The 21,478-nt window shown below is 39.1% G+C and overlaps 1 protein-coding gene and 1 long non-coding RNA gene across 23 annotated transcripts in view; one reads left to right on the forward strand and one right to left on the reverse strand.

Annotated features, from left to right (window-relative positions):
- Positions 1-3,408: 3,408 nt before the first annotated feature.
- On the forward strand, positions 3,409-7,913 carry LOC113981208. The gene is made up of 3 exons (XR_003538353.1): positions 3,409-3,418; positions 5,279-5,287; positions 7,507-7,913. It is a non-coding gene; the product is annotated as an uncharacterized LOC113981208 (long non-coding RNA).
- A 3,171-nt stretch (positions 7,914-11,084) lies between these two features.
- GPHN (gephyrin) overlaps positions 11,085-21,478 on the reverse strand; it is a 297,276-nt gene continuing 286,882 nt past the window's right edge. For 13 of the 22 annotated variants that reach the window (XM_027708552.1, XM_027708654.1, XM_027708583.1 and 10 more), the window contains 5 exons: positions 19,883-19,956; positions 17,134-17,198; positions 15,837-15,940; positions 14,564-14,660; positions 11,085-12,089 (listed from right to left, as the gene is read on the reverse strand). In XM_027708552.1, the coding sequence (XP_027564353.1) occupies positions 11,956-12,089; positions 14,564-14,660; positions 15,837-15,940; positions 17,134-17,198; positions 19,883-19,956 (474 nt within the window). In that variant the 3' untranslated portion in view covers positions 11,085-11,955. The remainder of the gene's footprint in view (positions 12,090-14,563; positions 14,661-15,836; positions 15,941-17,133; positions 17,199-19,882; positions 19,957-21,478) is intronic. The other 9 variants (XM_027708625.1, XM_027708616.1, XM_027708634.1 and 6 more) reach the window with 2 other exon arrangements.

The following is a 21,478-nucleotide window of genomic DNA, read 5'->3' on the forward strand; positions in this document are numbered from 1 at the left end:
AGATCAATTAAGAAATTTTATAAATACCATACTTACTTTCTCACAATCTGTACTTCTTTCTCTTAACCAGAGATGTGTCTGTACTGATTTTTCAGTCAAATCTGAGTCTGACACTTTCTGTAAGTGTAACCTGAATGTACTAGTTTTCCCTCTACATTTTCTTCAGTTGTCCCTTTACCTCATCATTGATTTTTCTTGAAAGAATAATTGTCACAGTTCTGTCCTCTTCCAAAATTATATTTTTCTAGTTCCCTCATATTTTTTCTGCTGTATGTGCACAGAGTTATTCCTTCTCTCTGCTACCCATGGCCAGGGAGAAGATGGGAGCTCCTGAGTGCACAGAAAACAAGTACATGTAGCACTGAGCATTGACCATGTGATTTTGGTTTTTTCTTCTCCCTGAGGATATGCCTCTGCTCAGAGGAGAGCTGAGTTGGCTTAAGTGGGAACTAAAGACCAATTAATGCCTGTGCTGACAAAATGCTTGCTTGGAACTTAGGGGAAATAACTTTAGATAATGTTGAGTAGCATCGTTAACCATCCATTTTCCTTTCTAACTGTGACTTTAAGATAAGAGGTCCCTTTTGACTTTTAGTGAAATATCTGTGTGTGCTGTTCTCCTCAGGACTTCCTGAAGCATTTTTGCTGACCCTCACCGTTCTCCTTGTGTCTCAGCTACAGCAAACAGCCTTCTGCCTGTCTGACTGCTTAGTGTAGCATTTACCTCAAGAGCTTTCTCTTTGTGTCCTTTGAATGGATCAAATGACTTTGTCCTCTTCACTTATTAGTTGTCTGTCCCTGCATGGTCTGTGCCATGTCTTTCTTTCTCTGCATTTTTCCAGTGGGTTTTGGAACTCAGTCAAAAAGAACCATTTAAGAACATAACCCCAACCAGGAGGGAAAACTAAACACCGAGGAATAAGTAATATGTTATTTATTGATTTGTAAAAATTTATCAGGGCTATGGTGTGACTAGCATCCTCACTCCCATTGCCCTGAAATTCTGTAGGGAGTTTGCAAGTCAGCTTTTTTTTTTTTTTTTTTATCTTCGTTCGCAAAGCCTGGCCATGATTTTGATAAACAGAAGTGTAGCTCCTTCAAAGCACGCAAAACCTTTGACTTGAGAGATATCAGCACAAGTGATACTTTCTAATTCGTCAACTTGAACTCCTTATATCTATTTGCTAAAAACTTGCATTTCTTGATGGGTTGTTGGGGCTGGCAGCTTTCTTGTGACAATTGCCAAAATTATTGCATTCTGCATTGACTTCAATATTGCTGGTATTTTCTGGGGATCTCAAGAGAGAGATGAGCTTCAGCCAGAGCTGGAATAGGCATTGTTGGTGCTCTGGCAGGGCACAGAGCTCTAAATAATAGGAATGGCAATTTAGTAGTTTTAACTTGAGGCAATGCTTATCTCTGCTGTGAACAGAGTTCCACAAGGTTCAAGGAGAGCCTCTATCTGATTCTGGAAGAAATGCTGGTCAGCAGTGCACAGAACAGAGGCAAAGGACATTGGCTTCTCTACAATGCCTTTATTCCACTGTCTTATTCCCTTAGAATCCTATACTCCCAATCTTGCTACCAGATTTTAGCTTCTGATATATTTAGAAAAAAGTTTATTAAGTATTCATAGCCACTACCTGTCTATACACATGTGGGTAGCATTGGCCTGAAGGACCAAAAGGTGTGTACTTGAAATTTGTTTCTCCCAGCTTTATGATGTTAGTGCTGAGACAAAGAGCCAGTGCAAATATGAGGTCTGTTAATAAACTGAACCTTAAAAGAAGAAAAACATTGTATGGAAATGGAAAATACATTCATATTTTTAATTTACTCTTCAGAGAAATATTTAACCCTTCTCAGTGCTAACTCACCTGGTAAGTTCTAGATGTTTCCTGTGGGATGGCTGCTGTGAGAGTTTCCAGAAGTTTGTCATGCTTTCCTGTGGGGACATGGGCATCTGGTGTACTATCAGCATCACACTGAGCACTGGGGAACAGGGATTGACAGCACGAGGCCAATGATCACACAGTTGGGTTGGTTATGGATAGAAATTGATTTCCCTTTTCGATTAACCTGAACAAAAAAAAAAAAAAGCCCCTTCAGTGCTGACATTTGCCATATGATCTGTCAGAGAATATGTTACTGATACATTTTGTGGTGTTTTGGCTAGGTGGACTAGAGCTTGTGTACTGTGTTGGTGAGGAGAGAGGGGAATGTGGAATAAGGAGACAGGAATATGTATAAATGAAAAGAAGGGAAAGAACTTGAAAAATAATAAAGGAGGACTGGATATCACTTGTTCTTGTGTAATCAGAATCATGGGATATCTAATTGCTGTGGTCAGAAACCTCTTAAGTATCATTATCATAAATTTCTCTTAGTGTAAAGGTGATAGAAGAGACAGTTCTGATGATTTACTGTCTTTGTCAGCGTTACTGTGATGTTAATGGGACCTGGTTATGAACCCGAATCCTGCTAGATGCTATACTAAAACAGACCAGAGAAAGATCCCAGGTAATTTATGTGTAAGAAATGAAATTACAGAGAGAGAAAAACAAAAAATACAAGAAGGTGAGAATAAGCTGATAAGTATAATTGAATCACGTTATGTACCATTTTCAGGGTTTGGTTTTGACAGGCATCAGGAAAAAATGTGATCTAGAGAAGGAATTTGAGGGAGAACAGTGCAGTAAATTTGTGGATGTCTATTAGAATCTCCTCCAAAATGTGAGAGACAGCATGTAAAAAAGGAACAAAGGCTATTTTTTAATTTTATTCTAATGTAGATGAGTCAGTGATGGAGTTATTTTCTTGGATTGATTGGTTAAAGCAACTATCTCCTTTGTAGTAAATTAGGTCTGATAAATAAAGCAGGGATAAATCATAAAGTACCCTGAAAATGGAGACTCATAGCTCATTAACATTCTGCATGTGTACCAACAATGCAAGGTTTAATTAATCAAGCCAAGACCAAAGGATGTTGCAATTATCACTAAGTAAGGTAATGAAACCCTATGAAAAACACTGTTGAGATTCTTCATGTAAATAGAATTCATATATTTTAGACACACTGTGAATGTGGAATAGCAGGAGTGTAGACTGTTGCCAGAGTCCTGCATGGTTCTTTGGCCAGTGCTTAAGGTGACAGGGAGGGTCGTGATAGTCCCTGCAAGGATATTAGAAATTACAAGTGGTGGGAGATTGCCCAGGAAAGACTGGCTTTGATTTTGACTGGGTTGAGTTGACATTGATGGCTAAAAACCTTAATGAGGTAGCACAGAACCATACATTTTTCTGTCCTAGCTGAAAAAATTTTCAGTCCTAGCTGCTGCTACAGGAGAGTAGGGACAAGGGCGAGTGAAAACATAACTCTTTGTCCTTCTCTAATTTGCAGCACTGCTGCTGCTGCTGGGTTTCTGAACTATTGCCTTTAAAGTGTGAACAGAATAAGTCTATACAGAGAAGGGAAATATGTCCATACATGTGTAGTAAACAGAGAACAATACTAGTGAGAGAACAAAACAGAGAACAGTAATAGTAAGAATAAATGAATGAGTAATCCCTGTTGAGCTGAGGGAGAAAAAGAAAAAGGGTAATATTCTCCTGGTTAAGAAGTCTCTGAAGATGTTCTTCAAATCAAACTTGCTATCCTATCCACAAAACAAAAATAAATTTAAAAGTTAAAGGCAATAAAAATAAAAAAGCTTATATGTTAAAAAAACCAAACATCCCCCCTCCAATGATTATTAAAAGAAACAAGCATAATGCTTCCTCTTAGGCTTTATTATACTATGAAACAGCAGAACCTCTTCCCACAAAACACACATTTTTAAGAACATGCAATCTCAAGAGCAAAAGGGAACTTTGTAAGGCTTTCTAACAGCTCTCAACTCCTCTTTTACTATTTATTTAAAGAAAAAGGGCCTGTGAATCTACAGACATACTTTGCATATGCTATTCTATACTTCAGTATATTCTTTTTGTTCATAAGTATTCTTATATAGTTTTGACAGTTAAGGCAATGTATTTTTTACAATAGTATAGTGACATACTTTGCAAATAACAGTACAAACACTTGGACTATTCTCAATGTTAGATGGTGACTTTTGTCTTTGGATCACATATGTTTTTGCCAGGCATCAAGAAGAGGGCAGGACTCAAGCAACGCTCTGAAGTTGGAATTCTCTAGCAGCTAATCAAGCTGACTTTAACACAAAAGCTGGAGAACAAGTAACAAAATTAATTCCCTCTCTGGGGGAAACAAAACCATTCAAAGCTAATAATTAATTACATTTCATAAATCTTTATTAAACAGCTAGTTTCTATTAACCTAAGTGATGGAATGCCAAGGAGAATAGAAATAATTCACCTCTAGTCTTTTTAAAAGAACAGATGTAGTAGATGTCTGCTTCCCAATCATACCTTGTTTCACTGAGGTCCACTCATTTCTTTTGCAGGGGATAAGAAAAGAGGACACAAGTGCGCTAGTCCTTTCTGCAGAGACCACTGGAGTTCTCCCAGTATACAAACTCACAATTGGCAGCATCATCAGGCACTGTCTTAATGATATGGTTTCCCTGGTTGCATTTATGTAAGTGATGATGTGAAGAGAAGTGGTGCTTGAGTGCATGTACACGAGGCAGCAAGTTTTATCAGGCAGGGTGGTTTGGAAGAACTCAGACCAGTCACTGCTGATGTTGTAAAGCATCACGCACTTTATGTTCTCACAATTCCATTTCTTGGTTGTATCAGGGCATAGTGGTAACAGGTAGCTCATATTCATCTTCAACATGAGGATGTTAAGGGCATGATAACATCAGAGGTTTTTACACAGGTGTTGTCCAGGTGTTGCAGGTTGCCAGAGAACAGCAAGATTCGGTCTGCTCCACAAGGGATGATGAGCTAGGAGCCAAGGAGGGCCTCAGCAGAGTCATTGTTTTGAACAGTCAAGGCACGGTCCTCCAGTACTGCAGAATTCCAAGGGAATGGGCTAAGGATGGTGGTAACAGGATCTGCTGGCAGGCACAGACAAGACAAGATACAGAATCAGATCTGGAGTCTATCCTGAGACTCTGCTTCAGGAGTCCAGTTAGGAGTAGCAGGAGGCAGGACTGAAGACAGAACTGTTATGTTTATCTAAGAAAGTCCAAACAGGACTCAGGGCTGACTATAGATACAGCTATAGCCTCTCTCCAGCAAGGACTAGGTACCAAGCTGGGGCCAAAGTGTAGCTCCCAGCCCCATGGTAGAGGGTATGGGGTGGAGATCCCAGGTGATGCTGGTCAGAGGCCTATTAAGGCCTATTGGGGCACTGAGGGCCCTGGCCTGAGAGTTAACAAGCCAATTTAAAATGGAGCTTGTAGTCGTATGTCTTGCTCTGGATATACAGCACTCACACAAACACAGACAGCACCAATGGCATCATCCTCCTCTAACTGATCAAGATGGAGAGTAATGGAGATCCATTACTGGGAAATACAAGCATGTATACAATGTGTAGTCCATCAGCAGCTGAGCTCAAACAGTCTGTCCAGTATCTGGCCTCTGGTTACCAGTCTCCCCAGCTGCTGGCATCTGGATGAGCCCCTGAGACTGCAATCCCACTCTTGTTGCTGATACTGACCCCTCACTCAGACACACACACACACAAGTGCACATGTGATGGGCTGATGGCTTCTGTGATGGGCCTGGGGAAAGCTGGGACAGTGTTATTCAGGTTTGCCCACCCACCACCCCCTGTGATCCTTTGTATATCTGCTTTTTATCCTACCTCTTAACAGAGGTTTGGGGCTTTTTGGTGTGGGTTTTGTTTGTTTGGTTGGTTTTTTTTGTTTTAATCTAACCCTTGTCACCACCTCATAGAAAAACCAGTTAATGGAGAAGACTGCAGCCTGACTCCTTAGCAACACATCGCCAACAGCATATTAAATCCTATTTTCTGCTCTGTTCTCTGGCTTTTCATAGCACATTGGGCAAATTGATTGGATTTGGCCATTAGGGAGTAAATTACAGAAAGTCAGTCATGGATGTACAGTGCCCGCTAACTATCTTTTATTTAGATAGGCTCAAATATCATTGCACCTGCATGTGTACCTCTCCCCCCATGAAAGACTAGCAGATAAATAGCTCTTAGGCCATTTTTATTTTCATTATTCAATACTTTATTGAGGAATAGCTACCTAGCTTTAAACCAAAAGTTCTGGCAGGCTGTGCTTGCAGAAAAACAGAGTATACTACAACTGACCTGCTGTAATCAGCAGTGGCTCCAGTTGACTCACCTACATGTTCCTGTGAGCTAAATCCTTTGAGTGCAGCATATGCCCCTAACCATGGAACTCTGCAGAGCCACATCCCAAAAGACTGACTGCCAGTCTTCACCATGAACAAGCCTGTTCCAGCAGCCTCACCCAAATATAAGAAAGCTAATGGGACCCCTGGTGGCCTAGTGGTTAGCATGCGGGACTCTCACCGCTGCAACCCAGGTTCAAATCCCAGTCCCCCCGGGCAGATGGAGCCCGTTAGCCCTGTGAGGCCATCCATCTATGAGAAGGTCACTCTAAACAAACCTACGTCCTGAGGACCTCACTGCCATTGTCCAAGCTTGCTTGGCCCCGGCAGATGAACCTTAGGATTAAAGGGTGGGCTCAGTTCAGCGCATGCTGTGTCTCACCTAAAAAATCCATTGCGCAGGCTGGAAAGGTAAAAGACCTTTCCCAAAATCTTCGTTCGTGAAGACTGGCCATTATTATAGGAAAATATTAAGCTCAGTTCTTTACTCTGCAGCATCTCCATGTATGTGTGAGGATGGTCTTGGTCATCTGGCAGTTCTCCAAAGCAATGCAACAGCATCCTAAAATGAGCACAGCTGAAGAGGCTGTCAGCAGCTGTGAGCAATCCAGCTGACATTTAATCACAAGAAAAGATCAGGCATAATAAGGTAAAGTATCAATATTACAGCATAGCTGTCAAGCCACCAAAACAGGTCTTTTCACACAATATAGAACAGATCCTCAGCTGAGGTAATCAATGCAGTCTCCATTACCAGATTGAACTAAAATCAACTAAATTACAGGAAGATACCTATTTACCAGGACCAAGAACTGCAGACATCATTCAAAATTGGATGGAAGTGAATTAAAACAGCTAAGGAAATTCAACACAGATAAAAGTAAAATGACGCATATGTGGAGAATATTTTATTAAACTGTAATTATAATTACTGTTCCTAGGTTGACTACTACCAATAAACCATGAGAATTTAATGTTATCTGTAATTTAAGATACATAAAATCACATTGATTACAGGCACTGAAGAACAAAAATTGTTAGGAAGTAGAGAACAAACAGAAGTCATCATTATGTGGTTACACGAGATAGTCGCCTTTTAATATGTATGCAGTTCTGATCTCGTTTCAGACAGAATATAGTAAACCTGAAGAGGGTGCAAAGAGGAGCAACAAGAATGGTTGATATGGTGTAAATGGTTTAGGGGTTACAGAGATAGTGCTGGGTTGATGATTGAACTTAATGATTTTAAAGGTCTCTTCCAACCTTGATGATTCTATGATTCTATAACAGAGATCATCCAATCTACAGACCCTTGGATATGGACTGTAACCACAAAGGGCAGACTACATAGATTAGGACTTTTAATTCAGATGATAGCCATCTATAAAACTGTGGGTGGCAAAGTGAGGGTGACTTCTCTTTATCTACTCTAACACAAAAGCTGAGAGGCATCAAACAGAACTAGGAGGTGGCAGATTCAGAATAAAGCAGAGGCGATGCTGCATCACACCGTGAAAATGTGGGATTTCTTGCCACAAACACTGTGGTAGTATTTGAAAGATGGATAATTATCTACTTGCCATGCATTTATACTTCTCTTGAGAGAAGTATTGTCAACTATTGGCCACTTTTTTGCACAGGGCTAATTTAAAAAAAAAAACAACTAAAAAAATAAATTACCCCCCCCCAAAAAAAAAAAAATTGAAAGGTGCACAGGCCACAAAGTGCAGGGATGTTTCTAGCATTATGTTGTTTCCTTCTCAGTAATTTCTTAAGTAGTCCCCTTCTGTTAGTACCAGCCATTGCAAGTGTAGAAATGTGTGTGTGCAAACATCTGTGTTGGCTTCCCCTTGGCCAAGTGTCTGGTCTGCCCAACATTGCAAAATTGGGTCCCCCTTAGTGGTCCATCCAGCACAATGTTTCAAAATGATGAAGTCACCGATTACAGTTAGGAAATGCTCTTGTCAGATACGTAATATTGTGTTGTTTTTTAAAAGCTTTTCATCCTTGATGTGCTGTTATTTGTCCTGTTGATCTTTCCAATTTTTGTTTGGCAATGGCATCCTTTCAGACCATCTTGGAACACAGTAGAACACGTGAGAATGATAGGTACCAACAAAAATCAATTCTTCCTTGTCAGTCTGGTGGGACAGATTTTCCTGTGCTAGTGGCTGGTAATATATAAGTGTTGCAATATCACTTTTTTTTTTTAAGGGAAGCAAATGCATTTGGTAGATTTTGCACATATATATATATATTTATCTATATACACACCTTCCATTTTCTCTTATACTTTTCTTGAAATTACTTTACTTTACTTTTGAATCCCTGGTTATCAAGATCATGACAGTAGATTTGCTTTCTTTGGTATGCTTAGATTATCTGTGGAGTTACTAGTGTACAGTAAGGTTTCAGTTTTGCTTGTGAATTAACTCTGCAAAAATTAAGTAGTTGCCTGTATTTTTAAACCTAAACTGGGTCCATGGAAATGCAGTTCTTGCATAGGGACAGAGCAGTCTGGATGTTGCTGAACAGTGCTGGGATGGAGCAAGTCATCCGAGCCAGACCAGTCTAACAACCAGAGAGCTACTGAGCCTCTGTGCATCCCCCTTTTGAAGGTTTTATATTGCAAGGGCTTTACCAGCTTGTGTACAATATGGCACAAATGCACAGAGCAAGTCTTAATCTAGTGCTGAATGAGTCACTAAGCCCTTTCAGAAAACATGCAATTAGCAGCAGCTCACGAGGGTGTAACATTTGCAAAATGTGCAGGCTTTTTCTCCCCACGAATTACCCAAGATTTGTCTGCATTTCAATGCTGAGTTTAAATCTGGCGTGGTGACTCATCTTTCTGAGTGGAGGCTGGGATAGATTTAATAGAAAACAACAGTCAAGTTTGAAAAAAAACAACAACCAAACACACACCAAAAAAAAAATCCATAAAAGAAAACACAGAAGAAACAGCAGTGTGAATTTTTTCAGTCTGAGTAAATATAGAAGTCCAGCTGCTTACAGTATCATACTGAAAGGGTGTAAATGCTGTGCTTTGTTTTTTGAGACTGGCTGGCACTAGGAAGGCGAAGGGGTTACAGTTAATAGAGATCACATTCTTCATCTTGAGGCTAAGGCACTTCATTGTGATTTATGGACCAAATACTGCTATGGGAAACTATACCTTGTTCTACAGATTGTTGCTGTAATGATCACCAGCTGCTACAACTGTTCTCCCCACTGCAAACCCTTTGTCTTCATAAATAGCTGTGACTTTGACCACCTTGTTGTCCTCTTCTAGAAGTGTCTCTGTTTTCTTTGACTACATGCATAAATGCCCTTCCATGTCTAATCTGTAATCCCAGAGTTCAGCTTTTTCATGGGAAACACAAGCCGGCTTTAGCTTCAGGAAGGAAACTATCATAGATATAATGCATTTAAGCGAGGAATTTCTTACCTGGAATTTTGGGAAATGTGCAAAATAACCTCACAAAAGAAATATTAGGTTGGAAATATACTTCTGAGTTTATTTGGGATGAAAGTCTATTAGAAATGTTTGTAAAGTGTCAGCAAAAATGACAGATGATTTTCATGGGTTTTTTTTTTCCCTTTATACATAACATTGTGCCAACTGTTCTCAGCAACATTTGTAAATGTAAACCAAACCTAAGAATTTTCTGGCTAGGTTTCCTCACATCTCTCTTTTATCTTTATCTAACATCTTCAATTGCATGAACAATCTTCCCTCAGGTTGTTGTTACTGGTGTCCTTATAATTTTCTGATTTTCATTACATATGCTGCCTATAATAACCCTTAACTATATAATAATATTAATCCTTTGAATTATAATAGGCAGTCTTCTGCATTATTTCTCAGAGATGACTTAATTCTCCTCTCTCTTCCTTCTTCTGTGGTTTACAACTTTGCTATGGTAAACACAGGCATACATGAATTTAATTTGGTATCATCCTGCTGCTACGTAGAGTGATCACAAATGTGGACATGTAGTCCAGAACAAAGAAATATGATGAACAAGCTGTCTTACTATTTTTCTGAACAATCAGTCCCTGGATTGCCTTCAAACACACCTGACTTCAACCTTTGCAATGGCCTGTGCAGGGAGTATTCAGGCTGTTTCACTGCAAACAAAGAGTTTCGTTTTAAAACCAGCCTCAGGGATGCCCTGATGCAGTTATAATAGAACTACAGCTCTGGTCCACTGTGGCAGTCAAGATTTAAACCCAGTTTTCTGTGTTCTCCTTAACTAAGTCTTCAAAAAATACTATAGACAAATGTTCTGGCTTCATGAATGGAGATGATGGGATAGCATTTTACCCAAGAACTCCATGAAGTAAGTATGTTGTAGGGCACTGCTATGGTCTTAATCCCAGATGAAACGTGAAATTACCAAAATATAATCTGGGGAGATCTGAAAAGTCTGTATCTCATGGGGGGAAAAAAGAAAGAGGAAAAGAACTCTTTATCAAATTCCACACAGTGCAGCACAAGGGCTGTTTGCAATTGCTATGCAATTTAGATGGGAAAAAGAAAGTATTCTCCATCTTTGACTAGTCCGATTGTAAATCCTACCCAGCAAACACTGCTTCCATTTTGTTCCTTGGGAGGTGAGTGAGAGAGAGCTCACTCTGTAGTTTTAATTCACCCGTGATAATGTACATGAAGTAAGGCCCCAGATTGCACATACTATTTCTTTTCCTTCCTGTCCTCTTCCCCCACCCCAAATACCCTCTTAAATCACTACTTTTTTGTTTCAAACAAAAAGGCTGAACAGGTGAAATTTTAAATAATGATTGAGGATTTTTTTATTCATTTAAGTTTCAATATCATTACAGAAAATGTTATGGTACAGAGTTGTGTAACATTAGTTTTATTTCTTTGCTCATTTAATTTCCACATGAATGCTGGTAACACTAATATCTGTACAAGATCAGTCTTTGATTTTTTTTAGTTTTTAGTTCTGTACATTTTTAAATGTATTGGTTAAAAAGGCTGTCAGCACTTAAGGAAGCAATTTTTTTGTTTGTTGAAATAAAAGGTATCCAGTTACTGCCCAAGAGTACTGAGCTGGGTGGCTGCTGGGACAAGAGAGATCCCTGAACGCACAGCGAGGTGAGAAAACCTCGGGGCTTCATTGGGTTCCCAGTGCAGCCACTCTGCTTTTGGCACTGTGCACATCAACACGAGATACAAGATAAAGAACAAGCAGAAGCTCTCTGTGAAGCGGTTATGAAGCATACTAATAAGGGAAATCCAAGTGTTGTCTACGCTAGTATAAATAAGCAGACAGCCTTGTTTTAAGAGCATAAGTAGTTGTATCTTAAAGATGAGAAAAAACACAAGTTCTGCAGGCACCTACTGCTGTCTACTAAAAGCTACCGCTATTAGAACTAGCATTGAACACACAAAGCAATTGCAAGGAAAGGAAAAAGTTGCTTTGATATAATCAGAATAAATTTCTTTGTTAAGATTTGTTTTAAAGTTTTTTTTAAAAGGTATTTATTTAAATTCCATTTGAAATATATTTCAAGATGTTGACTATACTGATCAACTTTTATCCAAATCAGAAAAACTAGCTGTGCCATTGCATATTACAGGATACAGTCAATGATATGTGGACATGCATCAAAGCTTCGCTCTTGCTGGTGACATCATAGCCTTCCAATGACCATGACATCCACCACCTCCCCCTTGTGAAGCTCCACATACTGCTCTGTCTTTGGAGGTAGCATCAACAGTCCATTGGCACTGCGCATACTCATCAGACGACTGCTCATCTGATTCCCTACAGGAGATAGAGAACAATTTCAGTTATGTCTTCAGTTAGTTCCAAATGCTGTAACACATCACACAACAAACAAAAGCTTTTATTACGAAGACATTTATGTGGCTAACTTATTCATAGAGCTGAGATCTTCCTGTTCCAAGGTGAATGGAAACAGAGAGCTCTGTGGAGAATTAGTCAGCTTCTCATTGGACTAGCTCTCAAAATCATCACTCCCTTTGCTGATTGCTTTCCTATCTAGCCTTCCACATTATCTGTACATGTATCTTGTCCTAATAAATTGCTTTTCTGTTCGAATTTCTAATCTTATTAAAATTAGTTTTCTACTTGTATACCTAAATCCAGCTGTACAAACATTAAAATCATCACAGTCTAGAATATTTTTAATATATTGTTATAGAATAAGTTTGATTAACTTTATTCTCTCTGATTAGAATCATCTAGATTGGAAAATACCTCCAAGATCATTGAGTCCAACCTTTAACTGAACACCACCATTTCAACTAAACCACAGCACTAAGTGCCATGTCCAGTCGTTTCTTGAATACCTCCCGGGACGGTGACTCCACTTCCCTGGGCAGTCCATTCCAAGGCTTAACCACCCATTTAGTGAAGAAATTCTTCCTGATGTCCAACCTGAACCTCCCCTGGTGCAGCTTGAGGCCATTTCCTCTTATCCTGATGCTAGTTGCCTGGGAGAAGAGACTGACTCCCACCTTGCTACAACCTCCTTTCAGTTGTAGCGAGTGATAAGGTCTCCCTTGAGCCTCCTTTTCTCCAGGCTAAACAACCCCAAAGCTGCTTCTCATAGGACTTGTGATCCAGATCCTTCACCACCTCCATTGCCCTTCTCTGGACACGCTCCAGCACCTCAATGTCTTTCTCATAGTGAGGGGCCCAGAACTGGACACAGTACTCCAGGTGCGGCCTCACCAGCGCTGAGTACAGGGGGACAACCACTGTCCTGGTCCTGCTGGCCAAACTATTGCTGATACAAACCAGGATGCCATTGGCCTTCTTGGCCACCTGGGCACACTGCTGGCTCATGTTCAGCCAGCTGTTGACTGGCACCCCCAGGTCCTTTTCTGCTGGGCTGCAGAATACTCCTGTTTAGCATCAGTAGCTTAGCACTAGTAGCTAAAATAGTTGAAGAGCTATTATAGTTGAAGAGAGTAAACTTTTCAATAAAATCAATGCTGCTAGCACAGAACTAGCTGAATCTGGCAGATACGAGCAGAATGGAGAAGGTAAGGATCAAGGAACCAATTCCATGAGAATAAGGTAACTTCAGAAAAAGGCCAAGCCAGCAATGAAGAAAATCAATAAGAAATCAAGAGGCCACTGACCAGAATTAAGTGATTGGATTTTGGGATCAAGTGCTGGATGGTACAAGTATAACTGGAGGGTGCGATCTGGTGTAGGAGTCCCTCTCCAGAGACACCCAGCTCAAGCTGGACCCTGAGAACCACCTCAGAAGAACTGGGCTTCACAACATATCCTGAATATGAACAGTATCATATTGGTTGTACTGACAAAACCCAAAAATGCAATAAGAAGTCATTCCCTTTAGTTTCTTAGTTTTCAGACTTCCAGACTGACAGAGATATTATTCCATACTGTCTGTTTGTATAGGGAAAGAACTGATGCACAACAAAACAGAGATAAACCAAACACAGCATTGTAGATCTAAGTAATAACTTGACTTATAGCTGGAAATGTGTTGGAGGCTGTGTGATGGAATCAATAGTAAGAACTTTATCTGCGTAAACAATCAGGAACTAATATTTTCCCTGTGGAGACATATATAGAGCTTTGTATTAAACAATTTCGATGTACCAAAAAGACAATTAGTTGTTTAAGGACCTGAATCTCTTGTGAAACTGTCAGTCAGCCTTCTAGCAGTACACAGCTAACAAAATATTAAAATCTAGTATTTACCTCAACTGCAGCTGAGTATCCTGAAGTATCACTAGGTGGCAAACAACTAATAAGGCCTTGGTCTACTTTAAGAGAACATATACAGTCTCTGCTATCTCTTCTATTTTTCCAGTTCAGCTAGAATCACATTTCTGTTATTTATATTGCTCCTACATATGCCCCAACTTGTGTTTGTTTAGTACATGCACAACAGCACTAGGAAGCAAATGTGCCTGAGTGCAAGTAAGCATGGTGGTTGTTTATAAAAAGGAATTTGTGCACATATGCAAGCATACAGATATAGTGTGTGTGTGTGTGTGTGTAAAGACAGGTTTATTCAAATAAAGGAAGTTTTAATGGTTAGGTTCGCAAGTCATATCATGACTGAATTTTGTACTAATACACATGTATGGGTGCACAAGTATGTCAGTAAAACAGTCTGCATAACTAAGGTTATATGAAAAAACATGTGCCCAGGTTTGGTTGTTTTGAGATATATGGGTAGGAAGGCAAGGACCTGTGTGAGTGTCTGTCAGTCTGTGTGACAGGGCACTAACCTGTACTCTGTGCCCAAGGTAGTGGTTCTTGGTGATGCCAAGTCAGTATACACCGATGATATTCTGGGCGGGGGTCCAATTTTACATCACATGATAACTGCAGAAATAAAAAAGAAAGGATGAACATGTCATGCATTCACATTGCAGCGTCTAAGATAGTGGAACAATCTGTTCAGTTGTTTTTCCTTAAAAAAAACTTGCGTTTTGAGGTCTGATGGTATCTAGTGCAAAATTAGAAGCTGTACAAGGCACAGACTGCAGTATTTAAGGAAAACACAACTGTGATATTATAATATCAAAGTTTGTGATGGAGTATACATGCATTAAGTGGAATATTCCAAGACTGTTCCTTTACTGGGAGTTTACAGATAGTTTTTCTCCTGAAAAAAGCATTTCTGATCTCTGGATTACATTATCTGGATTAAAGATAACAACGTTAGTCACATTGAAAATCCTGCTAGCTCTGACAAAAGGGAAATGGCCAATCTTTGAAATGAAGAGACATACAGGAAATGGCTCACAATGGAATTTAATGGAACACATTGGAAAATGAATGCAAAAGTGAAGGTCACTACAAATTGCTTTCTGTTTTAGAATATTTTAGCTGTGAGGTAAAGAAAAATCTGGATGCTTGAGGAAGCACAAAAGAGAGACATGGGATAAGCAGTAAGACAAAAGAGCATAGCCAAGAACACTAGGAAAACTCCAAAACATGACGTGTTCCTTCGTGTATTATTTGAATCAAAAATAGAAGAAAAATACATTATAATAACATGCCTTGCATCTAGATTAAATAGAATTACAGTATTCATGATTTCTTAGAAGAGTGAATAGTTTAAGGGATTTACATTGCTTAGGGTGGGGGTCATGCGGGTTACTTATACAGATAACAGAAAGGCTTTAAAGTTTGTATTTTCTATCATTAATGCAGAACTATCCAACTCTAGGTATTCACAGATTACTCTGCATTTTTTTACCACAAGTTACAACAAACACTTTTTTTAAACAGAAAAGTGTCCTTCCCACTTGACTGTCAAATGTCTGTCTCTGCATCTGTATATCTCGCTCCATTAGATGGCCATCTAACTCTCAGAAGTTATGGGACTGATTATTACAATTAACAGAGATTGAGAATGTATCTTTGTGTGAACTTCCTTCAACTGCCAGAACTAGTCTAGGGCTCAGATTACCCAAACACGGCAGTCTTTCAAAGCCTAAAGAGCTGTGCTTCAACATCTTGAGAGAATTTTTTAATAGAGGACAAGCTTCTTACCCTGGCTTTGATGATGGTGGGCCGAGGATCCAGGATACCCTGCATTTTCCTCAGTGCAGGAACAACAAAGAGATTGCAGGTGACGACAGCTGACACAGGGTTGCCTGTAGAATAAAGAACAGTTGGTGGTGACTCCCTCTTGATTTACTCTGTGAATTGCTAAAAGTGAACTCATGTTTTTATACCAATTTCACTCTAAAGAACCCTACAGGGCTTTTCACGCTATGTACAGGAAATGTTTCATTCAAGACTGCAGTGGCATGTGACAAGTACAGCGGTTGAAAGCTACACTCTGGATGATGGTGTGCTGAAATCCTGCTCTGACCAGAATTGCCCCATGTTACTCAGGCCCCACCATTTGCCTCTTTTCTTCCATGGCCTTTGTCCTATGCCTAGATTTGTCTGGGGCTGGGGCAGGGTTTATTGTGCACAGGTATTGGTTCTATCTCACAGGGCTCTTGATGCATGACTAATGGTTCCCAGACACATGGAAAAATTTCAATTCCCTAACAGAGTGGAAAAATGGTATAAATACAAATTCTGAGGAGAATTCTACTGATTTATATGTTTTCTGTTGACTCACCACAGAGGTTTATGACCACCTGTCAAACACCACTGTCTTACACATCTGGACCTCCCCAGATGACAGTTTTAAAGTAAATACTATGATTAAACAGAGGCTCCATTGATCTCTCCCCTGTAAGAACATGTACTACAGCAACTAAAGCAAGAGAGGGTAAAACCACTAGAGATACATCTGAAAACCACCAGCTTATCAAGAACATGATTCTTTGTGTATTTCTGTGTCAAAATTCGTGGAAAGCCAGAGAGATACGAATAAAATAAATTCCTCCTGATCAGCTGTGCTGCCCTCTTTTGGTTCCACAGTAGGAGCATGATAAACAAAAATATTCTGTGACATGTTCCTTGGCACTCTCTCACTTTTGTCTGTTTTCAGTACATCAGAGTGGATGCAATGACTTACACACACACAGAGGATATTTACTGCAAAGGTGGAGGAAGCTAGAGGAAAAAAACACCCTTATAAAAAAAACCAAGGAAACTGTTGGATGGAAGAAATAAGACCTGTACACCAGCAAATTCTGAGGACAGGAATAAAAGAGAACTCCTTAGTACATTCCTGTAAGTCCATTTCTTCTGTAAATTTCTGAGAAAATCTTACAAGTACCTTCCTTAGGGATGGCAACACCAGGCACAGGTACTGTGTGATGTCACTATTCTGTTTCATGTCTGTCATCTCTGCACAGCAACAAAAGTAATCCACAAAACATCTTACCTGGGAGCGCAAAGATTATTTTTCTTACGCCATCAATATCCAGAGTTGCAAAAGTTGTTGGCAAGCTATGGAAAAGGAAAGTTATTTAATATCTGCATTAGACTTTGACTTAACATTATTATATCATATAAAACATTTGGAAAAGAAAACAAAACAGAATATCTCTCTCTCAGCAGTTCACTAGCACCTTCTGCTTATTCCACACTGGAGGTATAATCCTCTCTTTGAAGTGACAGAACAATTAGTTTTTCTTGGTATTCAGCTATGAAGTTTTAAGTAGATGAGTTTGCTTCTGGAGAGGAAACATTTAAAGGAGATGAACTAGTAATCAAAAACCTAATTCTAGCATTGTCTTCATGCTAGAAGCCAATCAATAAAGAAGTAATACTGAAATTATGCAATAACAGAGCTGTGTTTGTTTTCCATACAAGAGTCTCCAAATTTTTACAACATTAGTGACTCCAATTCTCTTACTCCAGTCTCTACAGCAGTAGTGACAATAGAACAGTATTTCTGACAGCAAATGCTAGCTAGTCTGCAGATGAACAAATTCAGATCCACAGCCAGAGCTGCAACCAGGTAAGACCCAGGTCTATCAGTGGAGAGTTTTGTTTGCCTTTCAGAGCTGCCTCCGAGTCATCTTTAGCATGTCGTTATGAGGGCTATTACAGTTATACAAATAGAAGAGTAATGTTGACTCAAGAATGTGGCTGATAAAGAAAAGAGACTCATCATGAAAACAGAATTCTACACACCTGTGTTAATGAAATCATTTTAAACATTAGAAATGATACCTTACAGGAGCAATAGCTAGGCTGGGTTCCTTGGCTTCATCTTGAGCTGACCAATTTCACCTGGTCAGCAGATGGTAGCTGATGACCAGAAGCAACTTTGGAGATTTGCCACACTTTGGTCATTACCAACTAGTTATGTATGTGCTAAGACTGATCAATATCCTATTTTACCAAGGGAAGTTAATGTTTGATGTTTCTGTTTCAAAATGTTTCTAACATGATGGGAACCAGACCGGTGGTCTGGTATCAGACTGCCAACTCTTATAACCAGTGCACAAACCAAGGTACAAAAAAATCTAATTGCTAATTCATATTTACTAGAAACTCTGAATTCTCATATGAGATTTCAACACCATCATTGGTAAAGTCTTCCACTACTTTCTTCTGGCAGTGCTGCTAGGCAAGACATAACTTTACACGAACTCAGCAACTTTCAGATCAAGTGGATGGATGGTAAATCCCAGGCCCTAGTCTACATTCATGTAGCACATCAAAATATAGGCATACAACAAATTCTGACTTTGCTCTTGGAACTTACTTAAGGGATTTTTTCCCAACTCACAACTCATATCTAAGGTCTTTTATGACACAGTTAATAAAACTCAAGACACATTATTTGCTATTGCACTACAGACAATGAAAATGAGAGTGCTTAGATTAAGAACTGATGACCAAATGTTTTGGTAGCAGTAAAAAATATCTTTCTTGTGGCATAAAATGAAAATGAATATTTGGGGGAAAAAAGATTTCTTGAAGGTTTTTTAGCTAGTTATTGAAAGTTTATTGCTACAAGCCTACAGAGGGCTCACTAGAAGAAAGAATTATGCTCGCTTTCAGATAACCCAGAACTAGAATTTAGTATTTTGAATTCTCTAAATCAGGTTATCCATTCCCATCAGCAGCAGAGGCTAGAGTGCAGATCCCAATTCAGGGACTTCGCTACACCAATTGTAGGAGTATGACAGAAGCAGTGAGCAATTTCCATGCCTGGGCTACATCCACCATGGGAAGAAACACGCTTCCAGCTCACTCATTCCTGTTAGGGAAGGGAGATGGTGGCAGTAGCAGCACAAGCACTAAGTCCACATGCAGGATTGTATGCAAAGGCACTAAAAGTATTTATCTGTTTTCACAGCAAACACTCACTTTCAGTTCTGCTCCCTGGCAACAGTTATGGACTAGAGGGAATCATTTCTCAAAGCTGTGCTTGGTCTTGTGTTGCTGGACCATGCCAACCTAGCTTGCAAACAAACTGCACTCCAAAGCGAGTGAGGTAGAGCTGCAGACATCTTTTCACTACTGCACTGTGAAAGGAAACTATTTTCAATATATGTAGTTTTCATTTCCTCTATAAAGCAGACTCATTAATGAGCAGTACTACGGCAAAGGAAAGCAATGCTGAAACAGTTTCCTGAGGTGAACTAAACACATAAAGGATTGTGCTTACTTTAAAATTACTATGCTCAATATGCCAATTAGACAAAGCTTTGTAAATTAGCTGTCATTCCACCTCTCTCAAGGAATTGCTTGTTTGTAGGAAGATAATTTATATGAATTCTGAAGTGAAATAAGATACTCTTTAAGCAAACTAGCAGTTTAATGTCCTTATATTTCCTGGCTATCTCATAACAACGTCAGTGTGAGCTCTGTGATCACACTGAAGACCGTGGCAATGTTTATACCATGCTGGTATACCACCAATCCCCAAACCTGATTTGCAACAGTTATCAGAGAAGTATCGCTTACTGATAAAAAGCAATTTCTTTGTTCCAGTTAATTTCACCCATAAGGATGATAACTAATCTGAATAGCACTGATTTTGCTTATTTTTCCATATATATCTATTCTGTGGTTTTTAGTATATCTGGAAAACTGAAATCTACTGAAGCACTTCATTAGGATGTTTGACCCAATATAGCCTCCATTTAGGCTGCCTAAACAAAAAGATTTCTTACCCTGGTTTCATAAAAACTCTGCCAAAGTGAATCTGTGCGTGAAGATCAATATCCAGTACCTGTTTAAGATAGTCCTGTTTAAATTAAAAAAAAAAATCAATTAAGTAACATCAAAGTAGCTTTACATCATCCAAGCATTCATAGCAATTAATTAATATCAAGTGAAGATGAAAGACTTTCCATATCCTCAAAGTGCTACAGTCCAGTGGGGAATTTCCAGTATTTGAAAGCAAGTGTTTTCAAAAAGAAGAGGTAAAGTATAGACTCATTTTAGGTGCCAAACCAGACTCCACAAGGACACAGTAACATATTTACTTAAAAGTCACCTGCAACATCAGAATCTTAGAGGACCCCACAAATACCTAAAACATTTTCTATGTCAAAGATGGAAAAAAACCTTTATGGTTCAAAATTAGGACTTAAAATCATCAAGTTATTTAACTTTTGCCATGGAACCTATTTAGCAGTAGATTCAGAGATCTCCTAGTACTTTTGAAATCAGTACTGTACTGTACTGTAGAAATCATAGTTTTCCAGGATACTGTAATTATTGTAATTTTCTGGGGACATGGTGTAATTCACGGTGGTTGTATTTAACATTCCTTAGAAAGGAAAAACTGTGGGTGACTTGTATGTGAGTTAAGTTAAATGATTTTGCATAAACACAATCGATCCAGTTATTAAAACAAAGTGAATTACTTGTTTAGTCTTTATTGAAAATGGCTGTGCTTAAAGATGTAGTACCCTATCTGTTGTGTTTAGTGAGGTTAAAGACACAGACTGTAACAGTCATCTGTTTTCCCACCTTTTTTTTTTCTTGATGTGTGTGTGTTCAAATACTTGGAAAGCAGCAATTCATTTCAGCCAGGCATGAAATCTCAATTATTGATTGCATGAACCCCATTTTTATTTTCTATTTACTTTTTGGATGTTCACAGTTATTTGATTAGAACTCAGTAGAAAGAGAGTAGAAAGCTCAGTATCAGAGGGGAGACCACCAGTGGAATATAGAGCCTATTGATTTTATGCTGTTGCCTCAAATTCAGACTGGGGAGAAATCAGTCAGAAGGCATGAATGTCTGTCCAGTCACGTTCTAGTGTTCCTATCTCTGTACTATGTCACTACATTCCCAGTTTAAAGACTAGCACTTGTCCTTGGTTATTTTTCTAAAAATACTGAAAACAACTGGAGTAATTGAAAGTGGTTGGCACTGGTTTAACTAATTACCCATTTTCATGATGTAGTCAACAATAACATTTCTACTCAAAAAAGTGACAAAAACTCATGTTTGCCATCTCCTAATGACCGTCTTTAGTATTTGTTAGTTATAAAAGGAGAGATGTTTCTTTTACCTGCCAAACTCATAGATTCAGCCTGAGACCAAAAAGGAATTTGAGTTTTCCTTCACATAAGTCATGATTAATAAATGTCCCGAAGGTTCATTTATGCCCCACCAGCATCCATGTATCCCTATTTTCTTTGATGGTTTTGGCACAGGGATTACCAACAGGAACTCAAACAACAATTATGTTAATGATTCAAAAGGCAAATATATCCACTCACTAGGTCTCATATGTATTGCCTCTGTAGGCCTA

The sequence above is a fragment of the Neopelma chrysocephalum genome, unplaced genomic scaffold (genome assembly GCF_003984885.1).
Source record: "Neopelma chrysocephalum unplaced genomic scaffold, ASM398488v2 Primary Assembly neopelma1_24, whole genome shotgun sequence".
Classification (NCBI taxonomy): domain Eukaryota; kingdom Metazoa; phylum Chordata; class Aves; order Passeriformes; family Pipridae; genus Neopelma; species Neopelma chrysocephalum.